Source organism: Bombina bombina, chromosome 4 (genome assembly GCF_027579735.1).
Source record: "Bombina bombina isolate aBomBom1 chromosome 4, aBomBom1.pri, whole genome shotgun sequence".
In the NCBI taxonomy this organism is placed as follows: Eukaryota; Metazoa; Chordata; class Amphibia; order Anura; family Bombinatoridae; genus Bombina; species Bombina bombina.
In genome coordinates, this window is record NC_069502.1 from 706,494,388 (window position 1) to 706,514,495 (window position 20,108).

Here is a 20,108-nt window from a genome sequence, read left to right on the forward strand (position 1 = left end):
AGTAAATTAGAAAGTTGATTAAAATGTCATGCTCTATCTGAATCATGAAAGAAAAAAATGTGGGTTCAGTGTCCCTTCAAGGGCATATCCCAATTAAAGTCCATATTCAGCTGTCTTTAATTTTTTTGCTAACATAGCAACTGTGTTTAAGACTATATAATGGGATCGTTAGATTTTTTTTTTACTGAGCCTTTATTTATTTAGTTTCTGGGCAACAGTGTTGTGACTAGCTCAGCCTTCCGGTTTTCTATACATGATGTAATACTCATGTGAAGTGGAAGTAATTAATATGAGGTTACTTACGGTGAGTGGCTTTTAAGTGTATCCATTTGATATCTTTGTATCATTATTTAAAAAAAAGGGTATGGTTATTTAATATATTTCTGGCTATATTTAATCAATATTATATTAGGGTTTATTCATTAGAAATATTAGACTATTTCAAGTGCTGAATTAGTTAAGATGATGTCCTTGGTTAATTAAGAAAGGACTGTGATCGGTTCTTTTGGCTATAAAGATAGTATTTAATTTTTTAAGATGATACCGGATGAAGCAGCTACACAAAAGCTGGGAAACACTTCTTTTTAATTTTTTTTTTAATGTTATTTAAAAAAAAATACTTTTACATTACACTATGCTGTTTGATGGTCCTGCTGTACATGACTATTCAGAATTTTGTGGAGTCAGGAGCAGTTTGTCGGTTGTAAACTGAGAGGCTTTAATATCCCTGTGGTGCATAAAAAAGTGTGAGAAACTATTTGGCTTATACTTCTGGTTTCCATATTCTTTGCCACATTTATGCGATATGGTGGCGCACTCTTTCTTTTCTATTATTTCTATTAAACAGATGACTACTATGACGTTTTGAGGAGGAGCAGCCTTCAGCGATGACTGGTATACCTGTTTGATATAAGGAATCTACAAAGGGATTTACCATTTCTTCTGTGAGACTATTTGGAACTATCTGGTCTCTGTCATTTTGTACAAGTGCCTCCTCCCAGGATTTGAGTTTGAACTATTTTCTAATTTTTATGTTCAATACCCACCCAATGTTTTGTCTCCTACTTCCACTTAGATTATAAGCTCTGTAGGGAGCAAGGCCCTGTATTATTTTTGTCCCGGTCTTCTTTTCCTGTTTTGTCTCTAATTATTGTATGTCCTGTTCAGCACTGTGGAATTTGTTGACACAACACAACTAAAGATAATAAGAACAAAATCTTATTTGTGATTTTTATTTTTCACCTTTTTTAATTGACAATAAAAGGAAAGACATGTTTGATTTTGTTTTTATTTCTCTTTACTTTGTAGCTTGAAACCTTTAAGAACCAGCTTGATCTCTCCAAGGAAAGTGAAAATGAAACAATCATAAATAATACGTATAATGCAGAAGAGGAAAGTCCACGATACAGAAAAAACAAGTTGAGAGAGAAGATTCCTGCCACTGAAAAACAGAGTAATGTCATTGCTGAAGATTATGTGCCAACAAAGACTAAAACAAAGAAAACTACTGTTGCCGAGATACAATTTGAGTCAGAACATGATCAGTACAAGAATATTTCCGGTAAAAAGATTCCAAAAGGTGGCAAAAAGAAGGGGAAAAGTGTTGTAATAGAAGAAGAAGATCCAACAGATCCAACAGATTTTGATGACAATGATCAGCTAATTGAAGCATATAGACTTCAGTTTTCACAAGAAGAGACCAATGAAATTAAAGAGAAGATAAAAAAGAAACTCAAGGCCCGAATTTCTGAAATTTCTACCAATACTGAAAATCAGCCGGTTTCACTGAACAATGAAATTGGGGTTAAAAAAAAGAAAAAGAAAAAGGAGTTGACCACATCTGTAGCAGAAACCAGGTACTCAAAAATGTTTCAAATGTTGGTGCTTGTTGAAGGGCTAAAGTTTTTTATTTAAGAAACTACATGGATTTTTATTATATGTAGAAAATAAATTAGAGCTGTTAAAAATAACTAATGTTTTAAATCTGTGACCTCTTTTATATATGTTGTATTTTTTTTTAAATTTGTTTTTAGTTGTTTATTTTAATACATCTCCGTTCTGCCATAACTGGAAAGCTAAGGTTAAAAGAAATTCAAACTGAAAGTAAATATAAGTATTAGATAACTTACATGAACTCTATGTTAATTCATTGTTTTTTTTGCAATGTGCATTATTTCAGTTCAATGTTTGTTTCGGAAGCTGAGAACCAACCAGCTTACTTAACCATTCAATCCCAGGAACATATGTCTGCATTAGATGCTTCTAAGGAATCTCAAAATTATCTTGGCCAAGATGAGGAGTTTACAAAAGCTAAAAGAAAAAAATTGAAAAAAATTGAAAAATCAGGTTAGTGGTTTACGTGAATTGTCATGTAGCACGTGTTTCATTTCAGCATTTTGTCTCTGGTTTTCTTTGGTAAAAAATGTATTGTATTTTTTGTCAAACTGATATGGAGCTATCATATTTTATTTGTGTTTTAAAGATAGACTTGACACAGGTTTTCCTAGGCAAACATCAACCTTCCAAAATGTATTACTTTTGAAAATTCATCTATGCCAATAATTTATGGACTGGATAAATAAATATTTAAAAATGTATCTAGGATTGACTATTGGTGAGGCATAAAACATGGCTATGCTCATATACATGAGAAGGGTAAAATAATATATATTTTATAGGATTTAAAGGGACCGGAAACACTGAGATTGTAATAGTAATTATTTTATTATGCATAGTAAAACAACTTTGCAATATTCTTCATTATTTATTTTGCCTGTTTTTCCTGTAATTTAAGTCTGGAAATTGTTGATTTTTCCAGTCCTGATTACTGAAAGAGCACATAGCAGACTTGCACAGACCTAACCTTACTACATAGATCTCCTAATTTGCAGCTTGCTATCTTATCTTTTTTTGCTGAAGCCAAACAATGGAGATTTTGTTAACCCAATGACAGTGGCAACCACTTCCCAGACTCAAATCCAAATTGGATCCTCCAAATAAGGAAAACTGCTGTAGCAAATAAAGCATTAATCTTTTCCAATGTAGTTCAGAAGCTGATGAAGACTTTAGAAAACTGTTGTAATTTCAAGGCGTTTTACCATCCCTTTAACTGCATACAAGGAATGTATTAATTATAGGGTTGGATTACTATGAAATGGTGTCAGAGATTCCGTTGTTAACGGTAGATGTTATTATGAATTTATTCCAAAATAATAAAACAGAGCATATCTAAACAAATGTTATTTTATTTAAATTGCATTTACTATAATTCAAGGAAATCATTATTAATCCACATTTAATTAAAGAAAATATAAAAAAAAAAATTAAACTGTGCTTGTTTATTTCCCTTTTCTTTCATGTAATTAGCAAGAGTCTATGAGCTAGTGACGTATGGGATATACATTCCTACCAGGAGGGGCAAAGTTTCCCAAACCTTAAAATGCCTATAAATACACCCCTCACCACACCCACAATTCAGTTTTACAAACTTTGCCTCCCGTGGAGGTGGTGAAGTAAGTTTGTGCTTAAGATTCTTCGTTGATATGCGCTTTGCAACAGGTTGAAGCCCGGTTTTCCTCTCAAAGTGCAGGGAATGTCAGAGAGACATGAAGAGAGTATTGCCTATTTGAATACAATGGTCTACCTCTAGGGGATCTATTTCATAGGTTCTCTGTTATCGGTCGTAGAGATTTCTTCTCCTACCTCCCTTTTCAGATCGACGATATACTCTTATATACCATTACCTCTACTGATTCTCGTTTCAGTACTGGTTTGGCTATCTGCTATATGTAGAGGAGTGTCCTGGGGTAAGTAAGTCTTATTTTTTGTGACACTCTACGCTATGGTTGGGCACTTTATATGTAAAGTTCTAAATATATGTCTATAAACTTATATTTGCCTTGATTCAGGATAATCAGTATTCCTTTTTAAATACAGACTGTCAGTTTCATTATTGGGATAATGCATTTAATTATTTTTTTTTTCTTACCTTGAAAAATTTCATTTGACCATTTTTTCCTGCATGCTGTTAGGCTCGCGGGGGCAGAAAATGTTTCTTTTTATTACGTCATTTTTGGCGCGAACTTTTTTGGCGCTAAAAATTTTGTCATTTCCGGTGACGTAATTTACGCCGGAAGTTGTATTCTGTTACGCATGCGTATTCAGACATTTTTTTGCGCCAAAAAAATGTGGGCGTCTTTTTTACTCACATTATTTAAACTTTTCTTTTTCTTTGCTTCTGGTTCTAGAAGCTTATTTTTTGCATTCTTTCCCATTCCTGAAACTGTCATTTAAGGAATTTGATAATTTTGCTTTATATGTTGTTTTTTCTATTACATATTGCAAGATGTCTCACCCTGACCCTGGATCTAAATCCACTAATGGACAGACGCTGCCTGATGCTGGTTCTACCAAAGTTAAGTGCATATGTTGTAAACTTGTGGTAACTGTTCCTCCAGCTGTAGTTTGTGAAAGCTGTCATGATAAACTTTCCAATGCAGATTGTGTTTCCATTAGTAATAATCCTTTACCTGTTGTTGTTCCTTCAACATCTATTGTTCAGGATGTTCCTGTTAATGTTAAAGAATTTGTTTCTAATTCTATAAGGAAGGCTCTGTCTGTTATTCCTCCTTCCAGTAAACGTAAAAGGTCTTTCAAAACTTCTCACATTTCAGATGAATTTTTAGGTGACCGCCATCATTCTGACTTATCTGTTTCTGATGAGGTTTTTTCCGGTTCAGAAGATTCTACTACAGATATTGATACTGATAAATCTTCATATTTATTTAAGATGGAGTTTATTCGTTCATTACTTAAAGAAGTTTTGATTGCTTTAGATATGGAGGAGTCTAGTCCTCTTGATACTAAAACTGCTAAACGTTTAAATTCGGTTTATAAACCTCATGTGTTAATTCCGGAAGTTTTTCCAGTTCCTGATGCTATCTCAGATGTGATTGCTAGGGAATGGGATAGTCTGGGTACTTCATTTACTCCTTCTCCAAGGTTTAAGAAATTGTACCCTGTGCCATCTGATAGATTGGAGTTTTGGGATAAAATCCCTAAAGTCGATGGGGCTATCTCTACTCTTGCCAAACGTACTGCTATTCCTACGGCAGATAGCACTTAGTTTAAAGATCCTTTAGATAGGAAAATTGAATCTTTTTTAAGAAAAGCTTATTTATGTTCAGGTAATCTACTAAGACCTGCTATCTCTTTGGCTGATGTTGCAGCAGCTTCAACTTTCTGGTTGGAGGCTTTAGCGCAACAAGTGACAGATCATAATACATATAGCATTGTTAAACTTCTTCAACACGCTAATAACTTTGTCTGTGATGCCATTTTTTATATCATTAGAGTTGATGTCCGGTATATGTCTTTAGCTATTTTAGCTAGACGAGCTTTATGGCTTAAATCCTGGAATGTAGCTATGACTTCTAAGTCAACTTTGCTTTCTCTCTCTTTCCAAGGTAATAAGTTGTTTGGTTCTCAGTTGGATTCTATCATTTCAACTGTTACTGGAGGGAAGGGTGCCTTTTTGCCTCAGGGCAAAAAATCTAAAGGTAATTACAGGGCTGCTAATCGTTTTCGTTCCTTTCGTCAGAATAAGGAGCAGAAGCCCGATCCTTCCCCTAAAGGAACAGTTTCCGGTTGGAAACCTAATCCAGTCTGGAATAAATCCAAGCCTTCTAGAAAGTCAAAACCAGCTCCTAAAACCGTATGAAGGTGCGGCCCTCATTCCAGTGCAGCTGGTAGGGGGCAGGTTACGATTTTTCAAAGAAGTTTGGATCAATTTGGTTCACAATCTTTGGATTCAGAACATTGTTTCGCAAGGGTACAGAATAGGTTTCAAAGTGAGACCGCCTGTGAGAAGATTCTTTCTCTCACGCATTCCAGTCAATCCAGTGAAGGCTCAGGCGTTTCTGAAATGTGTTTCAGACCTAGAGTTAGCTGGGGTAATTATACCAGTTCCAGTTCTGGAACAAGGTCTGGGGTTTTATTCGAATCTATTCATCGTACCAAAGAAAGAGAATTCTTTCAGACCAGTTCTGGACCTAAAGATATTGAATCGTTATGTAAGGATACCAACATTCAAAATGGTGACTATAAGAACTATTCTGCCTTTTGTTCAGCAAGGGCATTATATGTCTACAATAGACTTACAGGATGCATACCTGCATATTCCAATTCATCCAGATCACTATCAGTTTCTGAGATTCTCTTTTCTAGACAAGCATTACCAGTTTATTGCTCTTCCATTTGGTCTAGCAACAGCACCAAGGATCTTTTCGAAGGTTCTCGGTGCCATTCTCTCTGTAATCAGAGAACAGGGTATTGCGGTATTTCCTTATTTGGACGATATCTTGGTACTTGCTCAGTCTTCACATTCTGCAGAATCTCATACGAATCAACTTGTGTTGTTTCTTCAAAGTCATGGTTGGAGGATCAATTTGCCAAAGAGTTCCTTGATTCCTCAGACAAGGGTAACCTTTTTAGGTTTCCAAATAGATTCAGTGTCCATGACTTTGTCTCTGACAGAAAAGAGACGTCTGAAATTGGTTTCAGCCTGTCGAAACCTTCAGTCTCAATCGTTCCCTTCGGTAGCATTATGCATGGAGATTTTAGGTCTCATGACTGCTGCATCGGACGCGATCCCTTTTGCTCGTTTTCACACGAGACCACTCCAGCTTTGTATGCTGAACCAGTGGTGCAGGGATTATACAAGGATATCACAAATAATATCCTTAAATCCCAATGTTCGATCATCTCTAACTTGGTGGATGGATCACCATCGTTTAATTCAAGGGGCCTCTTTTGTTCATCCAACCTGGACTGTGATCTCAACAGATGCGAGTCTATCAGGTTGGGGAGCTGTATGGGGATCTCTGACAGCGCAAGGAGTTTGGGAATCTCAGGAGGCGAGATTACCAATCAACATTTTGGAACTCCGTGCGATTTTCAGAGCTCTTCAATTTTGGCCTCTTCTGAAGAGAGAATCGTTTATTTGTTTTCAAACAGACAATGTCACGACCGTGGCATATGTCAATCATCAAGGTGGGACTCACAGTCCTCAAGCTATGAAAGAAGTATCTCGGATACTTGTATGGGCGGAATCCAGCTCCTGTCTAATTTCTGCGGTTCACATCCCAGGTGTAGACAATTGGGAAGCGGATTATCTCAGTCGCCAGACGTTACATCCGGGCGAATGGTCTCTTCATCCAGAGGTTTTTCTTCAGATTGTTCGAATCTGGGGTCTTCCAGAAATAGATCTGATGGCCTCTCATCTGAACAAGAAACTTCCCAGGTATCTGTCCAGATCCCAGGATCCTCAGGCGGAAGCAGTGGATACGTTGTCAATTCCTTGGAATTATCATCCTGCTTATATCTTTCCGCCTCTAGTTTTTCTTCCGAAAGTAATCTCCAAAATTCTAATGGAGCGCTCACTTGTACTGCTGGTGGCTCCAGCAAGGCCTCACAGGTTTTGGTTTGCGGATCTCGTTCGGATGGACAGTTGCCAACCTTGGACACTTCCGTTAAGGCCAGACCTTCTATCTCAAGGCCCTTTTTTCCATCAGGATCTCAAATCATTAAATTTGAAGGTATGGAGATTGAACGCTTGATACTTAGTCATAGAGGTTTCTCTGACTCTGTGATTAATACTATGTTACAGGCTCGTAAATCTGTATCTAGGAAAATTTATTATCGAGTTTGGAAGACTTACATCTCTTGGTGTTCTTCTCATAAATTCTCCTGGCATTCTTTCAGAATTCCTAGAATTTTACATTTTCTTCAGGATGGTTTGGATAAAGGTTTGTCTGCAAGTTCTTTGAAAGGACAAATATCTGCTCTTTCTGTTCTTTTTCACAGAAAGATTGCTAATCTTCCTGATATTCATTGTTTTGTACAGGCTTTGGTCTGTATCAAACCCGTCATTAAGCCAATCTCTCCTCCTTGGAGTCTTAATTTGGTTTTATCAGCTTTACAGGCTCCTCCGTTTGAGCCTATGCATTCTCTGGACATTAAATTACTTTCTTGGAAAGTACTGTTCCTTTTGGCTATCTCTTCTGCTAGAAGAGTTTCTGAGTTATCTGCTCTTTCTTGTGAATCTCCTTTTCTGATTTTTCATCAGGATAAGGTGGTGTTGCGGACTTCATTTCAATTTTTACCTAAGGTTGTGAATTCTAACAACATTAGTAGAGAAATTGTTGTCCCTTCATTATGTCCTAATCCTAAGAATTCTAAGGAGCGATCGTTACATTCTTTGGATGTAGTTAGAGCTTTGAAATATTATGTTGAAGCTACTAAAGTTTTTAGAAAGACTTCTAGTCTGTTTGTTATCTTTTCTGGTTCCAGGAAAGGTCAAAAGGCTTCTGCCATTTCTTTGGCGTCTTGGTTAAAGTCTTTGATTCATCATGCTTATGTAGAGTCGGGTAAGTCCTCGACTCAAAGAATTATGGCTCATTCTACTAGGTCAGTTTCTACTTCCTGGGCCTTTAGGAATGAAGCTTCTGTTGATCAGATTTGCAAAGCAGCAACTTGGTCTTCTTTGCATACTTTTACTAAATTCTACCATTTTGATGTGTTTTCTTCTTCTGAAGCAGTTTTTGGTAGAAAATTACTTCAGGTAGCTGTTTCTGTTTGATTCGTCTGCTTATAATTTCAGTTTTTTTCATTATAAAGATTAAAACTTTTGTTTTGGGTTGTGGATTATTTTTTTCAGCGGAATTGGCTGTCTTTATTTTATCCCTCCCTCTCTTGTGACTCTTGCGTGGAAGTTCCACATCTTGGGTATCTGCTATCCCATACGTCACTAGCTCATGGACTCTTGCTAATTACATGAAAGAAAACATAATTTATGTAAGAACTTACCTGATAAATTCATTTCTTTCATATTAGCAAGAGTCCATGAGGCCCACCCTTTTTTGTGGTGGTTATGATTTTTTTGTATAAAGCACAATTATTCCAATTCCTTATTTTTTTATGCTTTCGCTCCTTTATCACCCCACTTCTTGGCTATTCGTTAAACTGAATTGTGGGTGTGGTGAGGGGTGTATTTATAGGCATTTTAAGGTTTGGGAAACTTTGCCCCTCCTGGTAGGAATGTATATCCCATACGTCACTAGCTCATGGACTCTAATATGAAAGAAATGAATTTATCAGGTAAGTTCTTACATAAATTATGTTTTTAGATAGTATTTTCTCTACTTAAAGGGACATAAAACCCCCGAAAAAAAATTATTTAATGATTCAGATAGAACATACAATTTTAAACAACTTTCCAATTTACTATTATCTAATTTTCTTTGTTTTCTTGTTATCTTTGTTGATAAACAGGAAGGTAAGTTCAGGAGTGTTGTCAGTATATGGCTGGGTTATAATACAATATATTTAATAATTATTTTTTAAAACAAACCCCCAATAAAATGCATATACAAAACAATAAAATTAATGTAAATTCCTAAATTCTTTATATTCGTTAACATTTATAGACACATTGAATTATACTTATAGAAAATCAGATATGAATCAAACTATACAAGTTTAAACTGTTATAATATGCTATACAAAGATCATAAAAATTACCTTATTCACAATAATCTCCCAAATCAGAGTTGCATTTAAATATCACAATGAGATACCAGAATCTTCTGTTATCAACCAATAAGTATAGTTCAATGCTCAATATGGATTACCCACTTACTATGCTTAATTAATAACTACCAGGGATATAATCACAATAACCAGTTTATGTACAGTTCTGAAAGAGTTCACTATAATAACTGACTTATAAATCTGGGGCCCGATCCGATATGCAGCGTCGCCCGAAAATGCCGGTGACGCTGAATTTTGCGCTGGTTTGGTATCCTATATACGGCGTAACCTAGAAGTTACGCTCGTATATTTCTGCCATCGCCCGTAGTTTTTTGGGCCATAGGCAGGTATACCAAACCCGCGCAGTTTGGTATCCAATATACAGCGTAAGGACTTACGTGGCGAAAATGGAGAAATCTTACTCCATTTTCACCTCGCCACAAAAAGCAGCCGTAGTAAGCCTTACGCTGTCTATTGGAGCCCCGTAACTCCCTAAACCAGCTACAAAATAAACCTAACACCTAACGCATGCGCAATGTCTATCTACCTGTCAATCGCGATCCCCCGCCGCAATCCCTAATAAAGTTATTAACCCCTAAACCGCCGCACACGGACCCCGCCGCCACCTACAATAAAAGTATAACCCCCTAATGTGATCCCCCTACACCGTCGCAAGCTACATTACATACCCCTATAGTGAGTCCCTTACACCGCCACCATCTATCTTACCTACTCCCTAAACTGAGCCCCCTACCCCGCCGCCATCTATCTTACCTACCCCCTAAACTGAGCCCCCTACCCCGCCGCCAGCTACCTTACCTACCCACTAAAGTAAGCCCCTTACACCGCCGCCATCTATTTTAAAAATATTAACCCCTAATTTAATCCCCCTACACCGCCGCCAGCTATATTAACTATATTAACCCTAATTATATTAGGGTTAATTTAGTTATTATATTATATATATTAACTATATTAACCCTAATTATATTAGGGTTAATATAGTTAATATCGTTATTATAATATATATATATATATATATATTTTAAGTATAATAACCCTATCTAACTCTAACACCCCTAACTAAATTCTTATTAAAATAGATCTAATTAATATTAATATTATTAGTTAAAATATTCCTATTTAAATCTAAATACTTACCTATAAAATAAACCCTAAGATAGCTACAATGTAATTAATAATTACATTGCAGCTATTTTAGGATTTATATTTATTTTAAAGGTAACTTGGTATTTATTTTAACTAGGTACAATAGCTATCAAATAGTTCATAACTATTTAATAGCTACCTAGTTAAAATAATTACCAATTTACCTGTAAAATAAATCCTAACCTAAGTTACAAATACACCTACACTATCAATAAATTAAATAAACTATAAATATCTAAACTAAAATACAATAAAATAATCTAAACTAAATTACAAAAATAAAAAAAAGATTACAAGATTTTTAAGCTAATTACACCTATTCTAAGCCCCCTAATAAAATAATAAAGCCCCCCAAAATAAAAAAATTTCCCTGCCCTTAAAAGGGCCTTTTGCGGGGCATGCCCCAAAGAAAACAGCTCTTTCGCCTGTAAAAGAAAAACACAATACCACCCCCCAACATTACAACCCACCACCCACATACCCCTATTCTAAACCCACCCAAACCCCCCTTAAAAAAACCTAACACTACCCCCCTGAAGATCTCCCTACCTTGTCTTCACCCAGCCGGGCAGAACTCTTCATCCGATCCGGGCGATGTCCAATGAAGCGGGAGTGAAGTCTTCTTCCATCCGGGCGATGTCTTCAATCAAGCGGCAGTGAAGTCTTCTTCCATCCGGGCGATGTCTTCAAGCAAGCGGCAGAGAGTCTTCTTCCATCCGGCAATGTCTTCAAGCAAGCGGCAGAGAGTCTTCTTCCATCCGGCGATGTCTTCAAGCAAGCGGCAGAGAGTCTTCTTCCATCCGGCGATGTCTTCAAGCAAAGCAGCATCTTCAATCTTCTTTCTTCGCTCCTCCGCCGCGGAGCATCCATCCGGCACGACGACTTCCCGACGAATGAGGTACCTTTAAATGACGTCATCCAAGATGGCGTCCGTCGAATTCCGATTGGCTGATAGGATTCTATCAGCCAATCAGAATTAAGGTAGAAAAATCTGATTGGCTGATGGAATCAGCCAATCAGATTCAAGTTCAATCCGATTGGCTGATCAGCCAATCGGAATTCGACGGACGCCATCTTGGATGACGTCATTTAAAGGTACCTCATTCGTCGGGAAGTCGTCGTGCCGGCTGGATGCTCCGCGGCGGAGGAGCGAAGAAAGAAGATTGAAGATGCCGCTTTGCTTGAAGACATCGCCGGATGGAAGAAGACTCTCTGCCGCTTGCTTGAAGACATCGCCGGATGGAAGAAGACTCTCTGCCGCTTGCTTGAAGACATCGCCCGGATGGAAGAAGTCTTCACTGCCGCTTGATTGAAGACATCGCCCGGATGGAAGAAGAGTTCGGTCCGGCTGGGTGAAGACAAGGTAGGGAGATCTTCAGGTGGGTAGTGTTAGGTTTTTTTAAGGGGGGTTTGGGTGGGTTTAGAATAGGGGTATGTGGGTGGTGGGTTGTAATGTTGGGGGGTGGTATTGTGTTTTTCTTTTACAGGCAAAAGAGCTGTTTTCTTTGGAGCATGCCCCGCAAAAGGCCCTTTTAAGGGCTGGTAAGGTAAAAGAGCTTTGAACTTTTTTAATTTAGAATAGGGCAGGGAATTTTTTTTATTTTGGGGGGCTTTATTATTTTATTAGGGGGCTTAGAATAGGTGTAATTAGCTTAAAAATCTTGTAATCTTTTTTTTATTTGTTGTAATTTAGTGGTTTTTTTTTTTGTAATTTAGTTTAGATTATTTTATTGTATTTTAGTTTAGATATTTGTAGTTAATTTAATTTATTGATAGTGTAGGTGTATTTGTAACTTAGGTTAGGATTTATTTTACAGGTAAATTGGTAATTATTTTAACTAGGTAGCTATTAAATAGTTATTAACCATTTAATAGCTATTGTACCTAGTTAAAATAAATACCAAGTTACCTGTAAAATAAATATAAACCCTAAAATAGCTACAATGTAATTATTAATTACATTGTAGCTATCTTAGGGTTTATTTTATAGGTAAGTATTTAGATTTAAATAGGAATATTTGAATTAATAAGATTAATATTAATTAGATTTATTTTAATAAGAATTTAGTTAGGGATGTTAGCGTTAGATAGGGTTATTATACTTAATATATATATATAATATAATAACGATATTAACTATATTAACCCTAATATAATTAGGGTTAATATAGTTAATATATATAATATAATAACTATATTAACTATATTAACCCTAATATAATTAGGGTTAATTTAGTTAATATAGCTGGCGGCGGTGTAGGGGGATTAGATTAGGGGTTAATACATTTATTATAGGTGGCGGCGGTGTAGGGGGATTTAGATTGTAGGCAAAAGAGCAGTTTACTTTGTGACAAAGCCCCGCCAAAAGCCCTTTTAAGGGCTGGTAAAAGAGCTGAATTCTTTGGGGCATGCCCCGCAAAAAGCCCTTTTAAGGGCTGGCAAAAGAGCTGTTACTTTGGGGTAATGTCACGCAAAAAGCCCTTTTCAGGGCTATTTGTAGGATTAGATTTAGGTTTAGTGGTAGGGATAGTTTAGTATTTTAGGGGTTAAATAATTTAATATAGCTGGCGGCGGTGTAGGGGGATTAGATTAGGGGTTAAATAATTTAATATAGGTGGCGGCAGGGTAGGGGGATTAGATTAGGGGTTAAATAATTTAATATAGCTGGCGGCGATGTAGGGGGATTAAATTAGGGGTTAATAATTTTAAAATAGATGGCGGCGGGGTAGGGGCTCACTTTAGGGGGTAGGTAAGGTAGATGGCGGCGGGGTAGGGGCTCACTTTAGGGGGTTATAGATTTAATATAGCTGGCGGCGGGGTCCGGGAGCGGCGGTTTAGGGGTTAATAACTTTATTAGGTGGCGGCGGGGTCCAGGAGCGGCGTTTTAGGGATTAATACATTTTTTATTGTTAGGATAGTGAGGGGGGATAGCGGATAGAGGGTTAGACGTGTTGGGCTATATTTAGGAGGCGTGTTAGACAGTGCGGGAGATTTAATAACTTAGTCAGGTTTTGTAGGCGCCGGCAGTTTCTAAAGTGCCGTAAGTCACTGGCAACTCCAGAAATTTGTACTTACGCAGATTTCTGGACATCGCGGGTTTGTCAGACTTACGGCACTTTAGCCTCTGACGGCGCCGTATATAGGATAGCTCGAGTTAGGAGCTGAAACTGCGGGTGGCGGGGGTTACCTTGCTTGCGCCGCAAACAATGATCTTTATCGGATCGCACCCCTGGAGTATAAAACCCTGTCTAATTAATAAATTATTTAGCAATAATGACTAGTTAAGACTACACAGGACTATAAAACACAAGCTTAAAATACTAAGTGCCCTTTTAAATCTATTAACTGCAATTTGACTGTAGCAATAATGAATGTATTTGCTTTAAAATATCAAATTATTTACTTAACAATTTCTTATACTTTACCAGATCACCAGTTTGAGAACTCAGTTAATATCCAAATATGTCTATCGCCATATGTCTTAGAGGAATTATGCACATTTGTAAGAGAATTAATCTTGATAGTCTCTTATCCACAAAGAGTGTCCCAACGTATTTGCCTTACAGAAAACTGTGTTCGCATACTGGTCTCTCTTTTATAAACAAAATGGCAGCAAGCAGGATTGCAACAGTTACCAACCAAAATGTTTCCACCAAGATCCCTTTCTTTCTGTGCCAGGAGCTTTTTGTCTGAGATAAGACTCCTCCTAATCTCTTAATCATTCGATAGATTTGGGTATGCACTTTTCTCTGATTGGCTACTGGGAAATTTCATTTTCAACAGCCAAATGCCTTTTGGCTGTAATACCGGATTTAGGCCATCGGGGGCAGCCGACAGAGACAACAGTTTTATTCAAATATTGCTACAGTTAAAGGGCCATTAAACCCAAAAATGTTCTTTCACATTTCAGATTGAGAATAAAATTATAAACAACATTCCAATTTACTTCTATTATCTAATTTGCTGCAATCTTTAGATACCCTTTGTTAAAGAAATAGCAATGCACATTGGTGAGCCAATCACATGAGGCATCTATGTGCAGCCACCAATCAGAAGCTACTGAGCCTATCTAGATATGCTTTTCAGAAAAGAATATAAAGATAATGAAGCAAATTAGATAATAGAAGTAAATTAGAAAGTTGTTTAAAATGGTATTCTCTATCTGAATCATGAAAGAAAAAATTTGGGTTTAATGTCCCTTTAAATTATCCAATCTTTTAAAATGTCTATCAAATACACTATTTCTTTATATTAATAAACCTGTCTAGTCATATTTTAATATACATGGATTATATTTTGTCATCTTTCCTGATTATTTTAATATGAAATATCAGTATTATTTCTAACATCATTCTATTATTATCTTAAAATCCATTTAAAATTGCATTTGATTATTTCCTTATATTTATATAAAAACACAGCATAATACACATACAGTACACCTCTTTCTGATTGCGTAAAACATATTACACGATTTATGGGACGACCACACATGTATTTGTTAAATGCCTGAAAAAAATAAAAAGAATAGGTTACTAACATTGGACATTTTAAATTTACTGTAGTGCTATTTATTAACTCAGCATATGTATCCCAATTTGTCCTTTAGATGTCTGGAAGACAGAAAAAAAAATATAAATATGTTACATATTTTAAAATGGGACTATTACAATTGCCATTCAATTATCTAAAATCTGAATTGCATTAAAGACATTTAATACAGTCTAAGGCATATATTTAATGTTTGAGATTTAAACATAAATTGTGATAAAAAAATGACTTCAGATGTCCTATGTGTATTTAGATCTCAGCAGGGATAATTTATCATGTAGATGGTAAAAACTACAATTCTTTGAGCATGTTTGTATATTCAACCATTCTCACAGACAGACCGTCTATTCCCCACAGGGGTCCTGTGAGTTCGTTATCCATCCTGGGTAGGAAGCCCATATATTGGTAAAAAACATCATGCTAATATTTACTTTGAAGTAACTGATCTAAGATTTGCAGTACACAACCATATAGATGACCATCTTTTTGAAGTAATTTGTCTTTCTTTGAAATGACTGCCCGAACTAAACTAGACCAAATGTCTTCCCTTTGTTCTCATCTGGATGCATTGTAATTTTGCATATTGAGTGGGGGATGATTGAATTGTGGTCAGCCAGGCATCTAATGCCTTACAAACAATGAATCACTTGGTGTAGACAACCATATATATATTAAATGATATATATATATATGTATATATATATATATATTATTTAATAACATTCAGATACCCTGACAGTGTGCACGTGTCTGCAGCATTATATGGCAGCAGTTTTGCAATAATGTTTTACATTAGCAAGAGCACTAGGTGGCAGCACTATTTCCTGGCATGTGGTGCTACAGATGTGCACGCTTCTAGATATCTCTTCAACAAAGAATAACATAATAAGGAAATTTGATAATAGAAATATATTGGAGCCTTTTTTTTTAAATTGTATTCTCTATCTGAATCATTAAAGAAAAAAAAAATCGGTTTCATGTCCCTTTAAAGCATTAAATTCTAAAAATATGTAATTCATGTGAAAGAGCACAGTATAACATGTTTCTGCATAAAGAGGTTACATTGAAACTGTTTAATTTGTTTTTGAAAGTAGCAAGAAATTTGGTGAAACTGATCCATGGGATAGATTGCTCATTTTATAATAAGGACAACTGCATTACAAATAGAGCATTATTTAACACTCCCGCTCATGTGCTAAGTCCGCTAGAACTAAGCTTTTTGCAAGCGCCAGGTAGCGCTCGTATTACAAGTTGAAAGTAAAAAGTTTTCGCACGAGCACTAAATCGATGCACGCAAAACCCCCCCGAAGTTAGCATATTGAGTGTGTGTTCATGTATTCCGCCATAAAAGTCAATGGAGAAATAAAAACAACCTACTCGCACATAAACCCAATTGCATATTCTCAAGTGCGTTAACCCGACATGAAAATATGAATATTTCACATTCCAATTTTCTTCACATAGCAGAATATGTTCTATTTATTCATAAATACACATTCCTCTATATATCTATACATCCCCATAAGAGTTCAAGATGTGCTTATTACCAAGGGAGGTCACACCAAATACTGACTTTTGCCTGAAGAAGCCATTTTGTTCTGAAATTTGTGTGTTTTTTTTTTTTTTATATTTTGTGTACATATTCCATTTGCTGTTTATATCTTAATAGAGAGACCGTAAAAAATATGGATGGTCATTAAAACTTTGCTAAACCAACAAATATATTAAATATATATATATATATATATATATATATACATATACATACACACATACACATATAGACATGTATATGTATGTATCTCAATGTTAAAGCACTTTGCCTTCCTTATTTTTATTTAACAACTGAGACCTCATATCTTTGTGTCCTTTAAACTTTTTTTGTGCAATAATTTTTTAAAATAATATTTATTAGATGGTGTTATGATTGTAATTGTATGTGTTTTTATGACACTTTTTTTGTTTCGTGAAACAGTTAACCAGAGTTCTGAGGATGCAGTAATCATTCTTGCGTAAATTGGTATTTCTTCTGTTAAGTGTGATCAGTCCACGGGTCATCATTACTTCTGGGATATTAACTGCTCCCCTACAGGAAGTGCAAGAGGATTCACCCAGCAGAGCTGCATATAGCTCCTCCCCTCTACGTCACTCCCAGTCATTCTCTTGCACCCAGCAACTAGATAGGTCGTGTGAGAGGACTATGGTGATTATACTTAGTTTTATATCTTCAATCAAAAGTTTGTTATTTTAAAATAGCACCGGAGTGTGTTATTACCTCTCTGGCAGAGTTTGAGGAAGAATCTACCAGAGTTTTGCTATGATTTTAGCCGGAGTAGTTAAGATCATATTGCTGTTCTCGGCCATCTGAGGAGTGAGGTAAACTTCAGATCAGGGGACAGCGGGCAGATGAATCTGCATAGAGGTATGTAGCAGTTTTTATTTTCTGACAATGGAATTGATGAGAAAATCCTGCCATACCGATATAATGTCATGTATGTATACTTTACACTTCAGTATTCTGGGAGAATGGTACTTCACTAGAATTACACTGTAAGAAAGACATAAAGCTGTTTAATACTAGAGATTATGTTTAACGTTTTTGCTGGAATGTAAAATCGTTTTCATTTACTGAGGTACTGAGTGAATAAATGTTTGGGCACTATTTTTCCACTTGGCAGTTGCTTAAATCTGTTTTTTCTGTCAGTTTCTGTTCTCCCTCACTGCTGTGTGTGTGGGGGAGGGGCCGTTTTTTGGCGCTTTTACTATGCATCAAATATTTCAGTCAGCAACTCATTGTATTCCCTGCATGATCCGGTTCATCTCTACAGAGCTCAGGGGTCTTCAAAGCTTATTTTGAGGGAGGTAATTTCTCTCAGCAGAGCTGTGAGAATTATAGTTTGACTGAGATAAAAACTTTTATTCTGTAATTTGTTTCCTGCTTTCAGAAATTGTTATCTTTGCTAATGGGATTAAACCTTTGCTAAAGTTGTGTTGTTTACAAGGATTGAGGCTATAACTGTTTCAATTTATTAATTTTTAACTGTCATAGATCTTCTGTGCTTCTTAAAGGCACAGTACGTTTTAATATTATTCTATTTGAATTGTATTTCCAAGTTGCAAGTTTATTTGCTAGTGTGTTAAACATGTCTGATTCAGAAGATGATACCTGTGTCATTTGTTGCAATGCCAAAGTGGAGCCCAATAGAAATTTATGTACTAACTGTATTGATGCTACTTTAAATAAAAATCAATCTGTACAAATTGAACAAATTTCACCAAACAACGAGGGGAGAGTTATGCCGACTAACTCGCCTCACGTGTCAGTACCTACATCTCCCGCTCAGAGGGAGGTGCGTGATATTGTAGCGCCGAGTACAGCTGGGCGGCCATTACAAATCACATTACAGGATATGGCTACTGTTATGACTGAAGTTTTGGCTAAATTACCAGAACTAAGAGGTAAGCGTGATCACTCTGGGGTGAGAACAGAGTGCGCTGATAATATTAGGGCCATGTCAGACACTGCGTCACAGGTGGCAGAACATGAGGACGGAGAACTTCATTCTGTGGGTGACGGTTCTGATCCAAACAGACTGGATTCAGATATTTCAAATTTTAAATTTAAACTGGAAAACCTCCGTGTATTACTAGGGGAGGTGTTAGCGGCTCTGAATGATTGTAACACAGTTGCAATACCAGAGAAAATGTGTAGGTTGGATAAATATTTTGCGGTACCGACGAGTACTGAGGTTTTTCCTATACCTAAGAGACTTACTGAAATTGTTACTAAGGAGTGGGATAGACCCGGTGTGCCGTTCTCACCCCCTCCGATATTTAGAAAAATGTTTCCAATAGACGCCACCACAAGGGACTTATGGCAAACGGTCCCTAAGGTGGAGGGAGCAGTTTCTACTTTAGCTAAGCGTACCACTATCCCGGTGGAGGATAGCTGTGCTTTTTCAGATCCAATGGATAAAAAGTTAGAGGGTTACCTTAAGAAAATGTTTGTTCAACAAGGTTTTATATTGCAACCCCTTGCATGCATTGCGCCGATCACGGCTGCAGCGGCATTCTGGATTGAGTCTCTGGAAGAGAACATTGGTTCAGCTACTCTGGACGACATTACGGACAGGCTTAGAGTCCTTAAACTAGCTAATTCATTCATTTCGGAGGCCGTAGTACATCTTACTAAACTTACGGCGAAGAATTCAGGATTCGCCATTCAGGCACGCAGGGCGCTGTGGCTAAAATCCTGGTCAGCTGATGTTACTTCTAAGTCTAAATTGCTTAATATACCTTTCAAAGGGCAGACCTTATTCGGGCCCGGGTTGAAAGAGATTATCGCTGACATTACAGGAGGTAAAGGCCATGCCCTGCCTCAGGACAAAGCCAAAGCCAAGACTAGACAGTCTAATTTTCGTTCCTTTAGTAATTTCAAAGCAGGAGCAGCATCAACTTCCTCTGCACCAAAACAGGAAGGAGCTGTTGCTCGCTACAGACAAGGCTGGAAACCTAACCAGTCCTGGAACAAGGGCAAGCAGACTAGGAAACCTGCTGCTGCCCCCAAAACAGCATGAATTGAGGGCCCCCGATCCGGGATCGGATCTAGTGGGGGGCAGACTTTCTCTCTTCGCCCAGGCTTGGGCAAGAGATGTTCAGGATCCCTGGGCGCTAGAGATAATATCTCAGGGATACCTTCTGGACTTCAAATACTCTCCTCCAAGAGAGAGATTTCATCTGTCAAGATTGTCAACAATCCAGACAAAGAAAGAGGCTTTTCTACTCTGCGTACAAGAGCT

The 20,108-nt window shown here is 36.9% G+C and overlaps 1 protein-coding gene across 1 annotated transcript in view; it reads left to right on the forward strand.

Moving 5' to 3' along the window:
• Positions 1-20,108, forward strand: part of AHI1 (Abelson helper integration site 1) — a 658,331-nt gene that overhangs the window by 94,708 nt on the left and 543,515 nt on the right. Inside the window, exons 4-5 of the mRNA XM_053710899.1 lie at positions 1,309-1,856; positions 2,180-2,346. Coding sequence (XP_053566874.1) covers positions 1,309-1,856; positions 2,180-2,346 — 715 coding nt within the window. The remainder of the gene's footprint in view (positions 1-1,308; positions 1,857-2,179; positions 2,347-20,108) is intronic.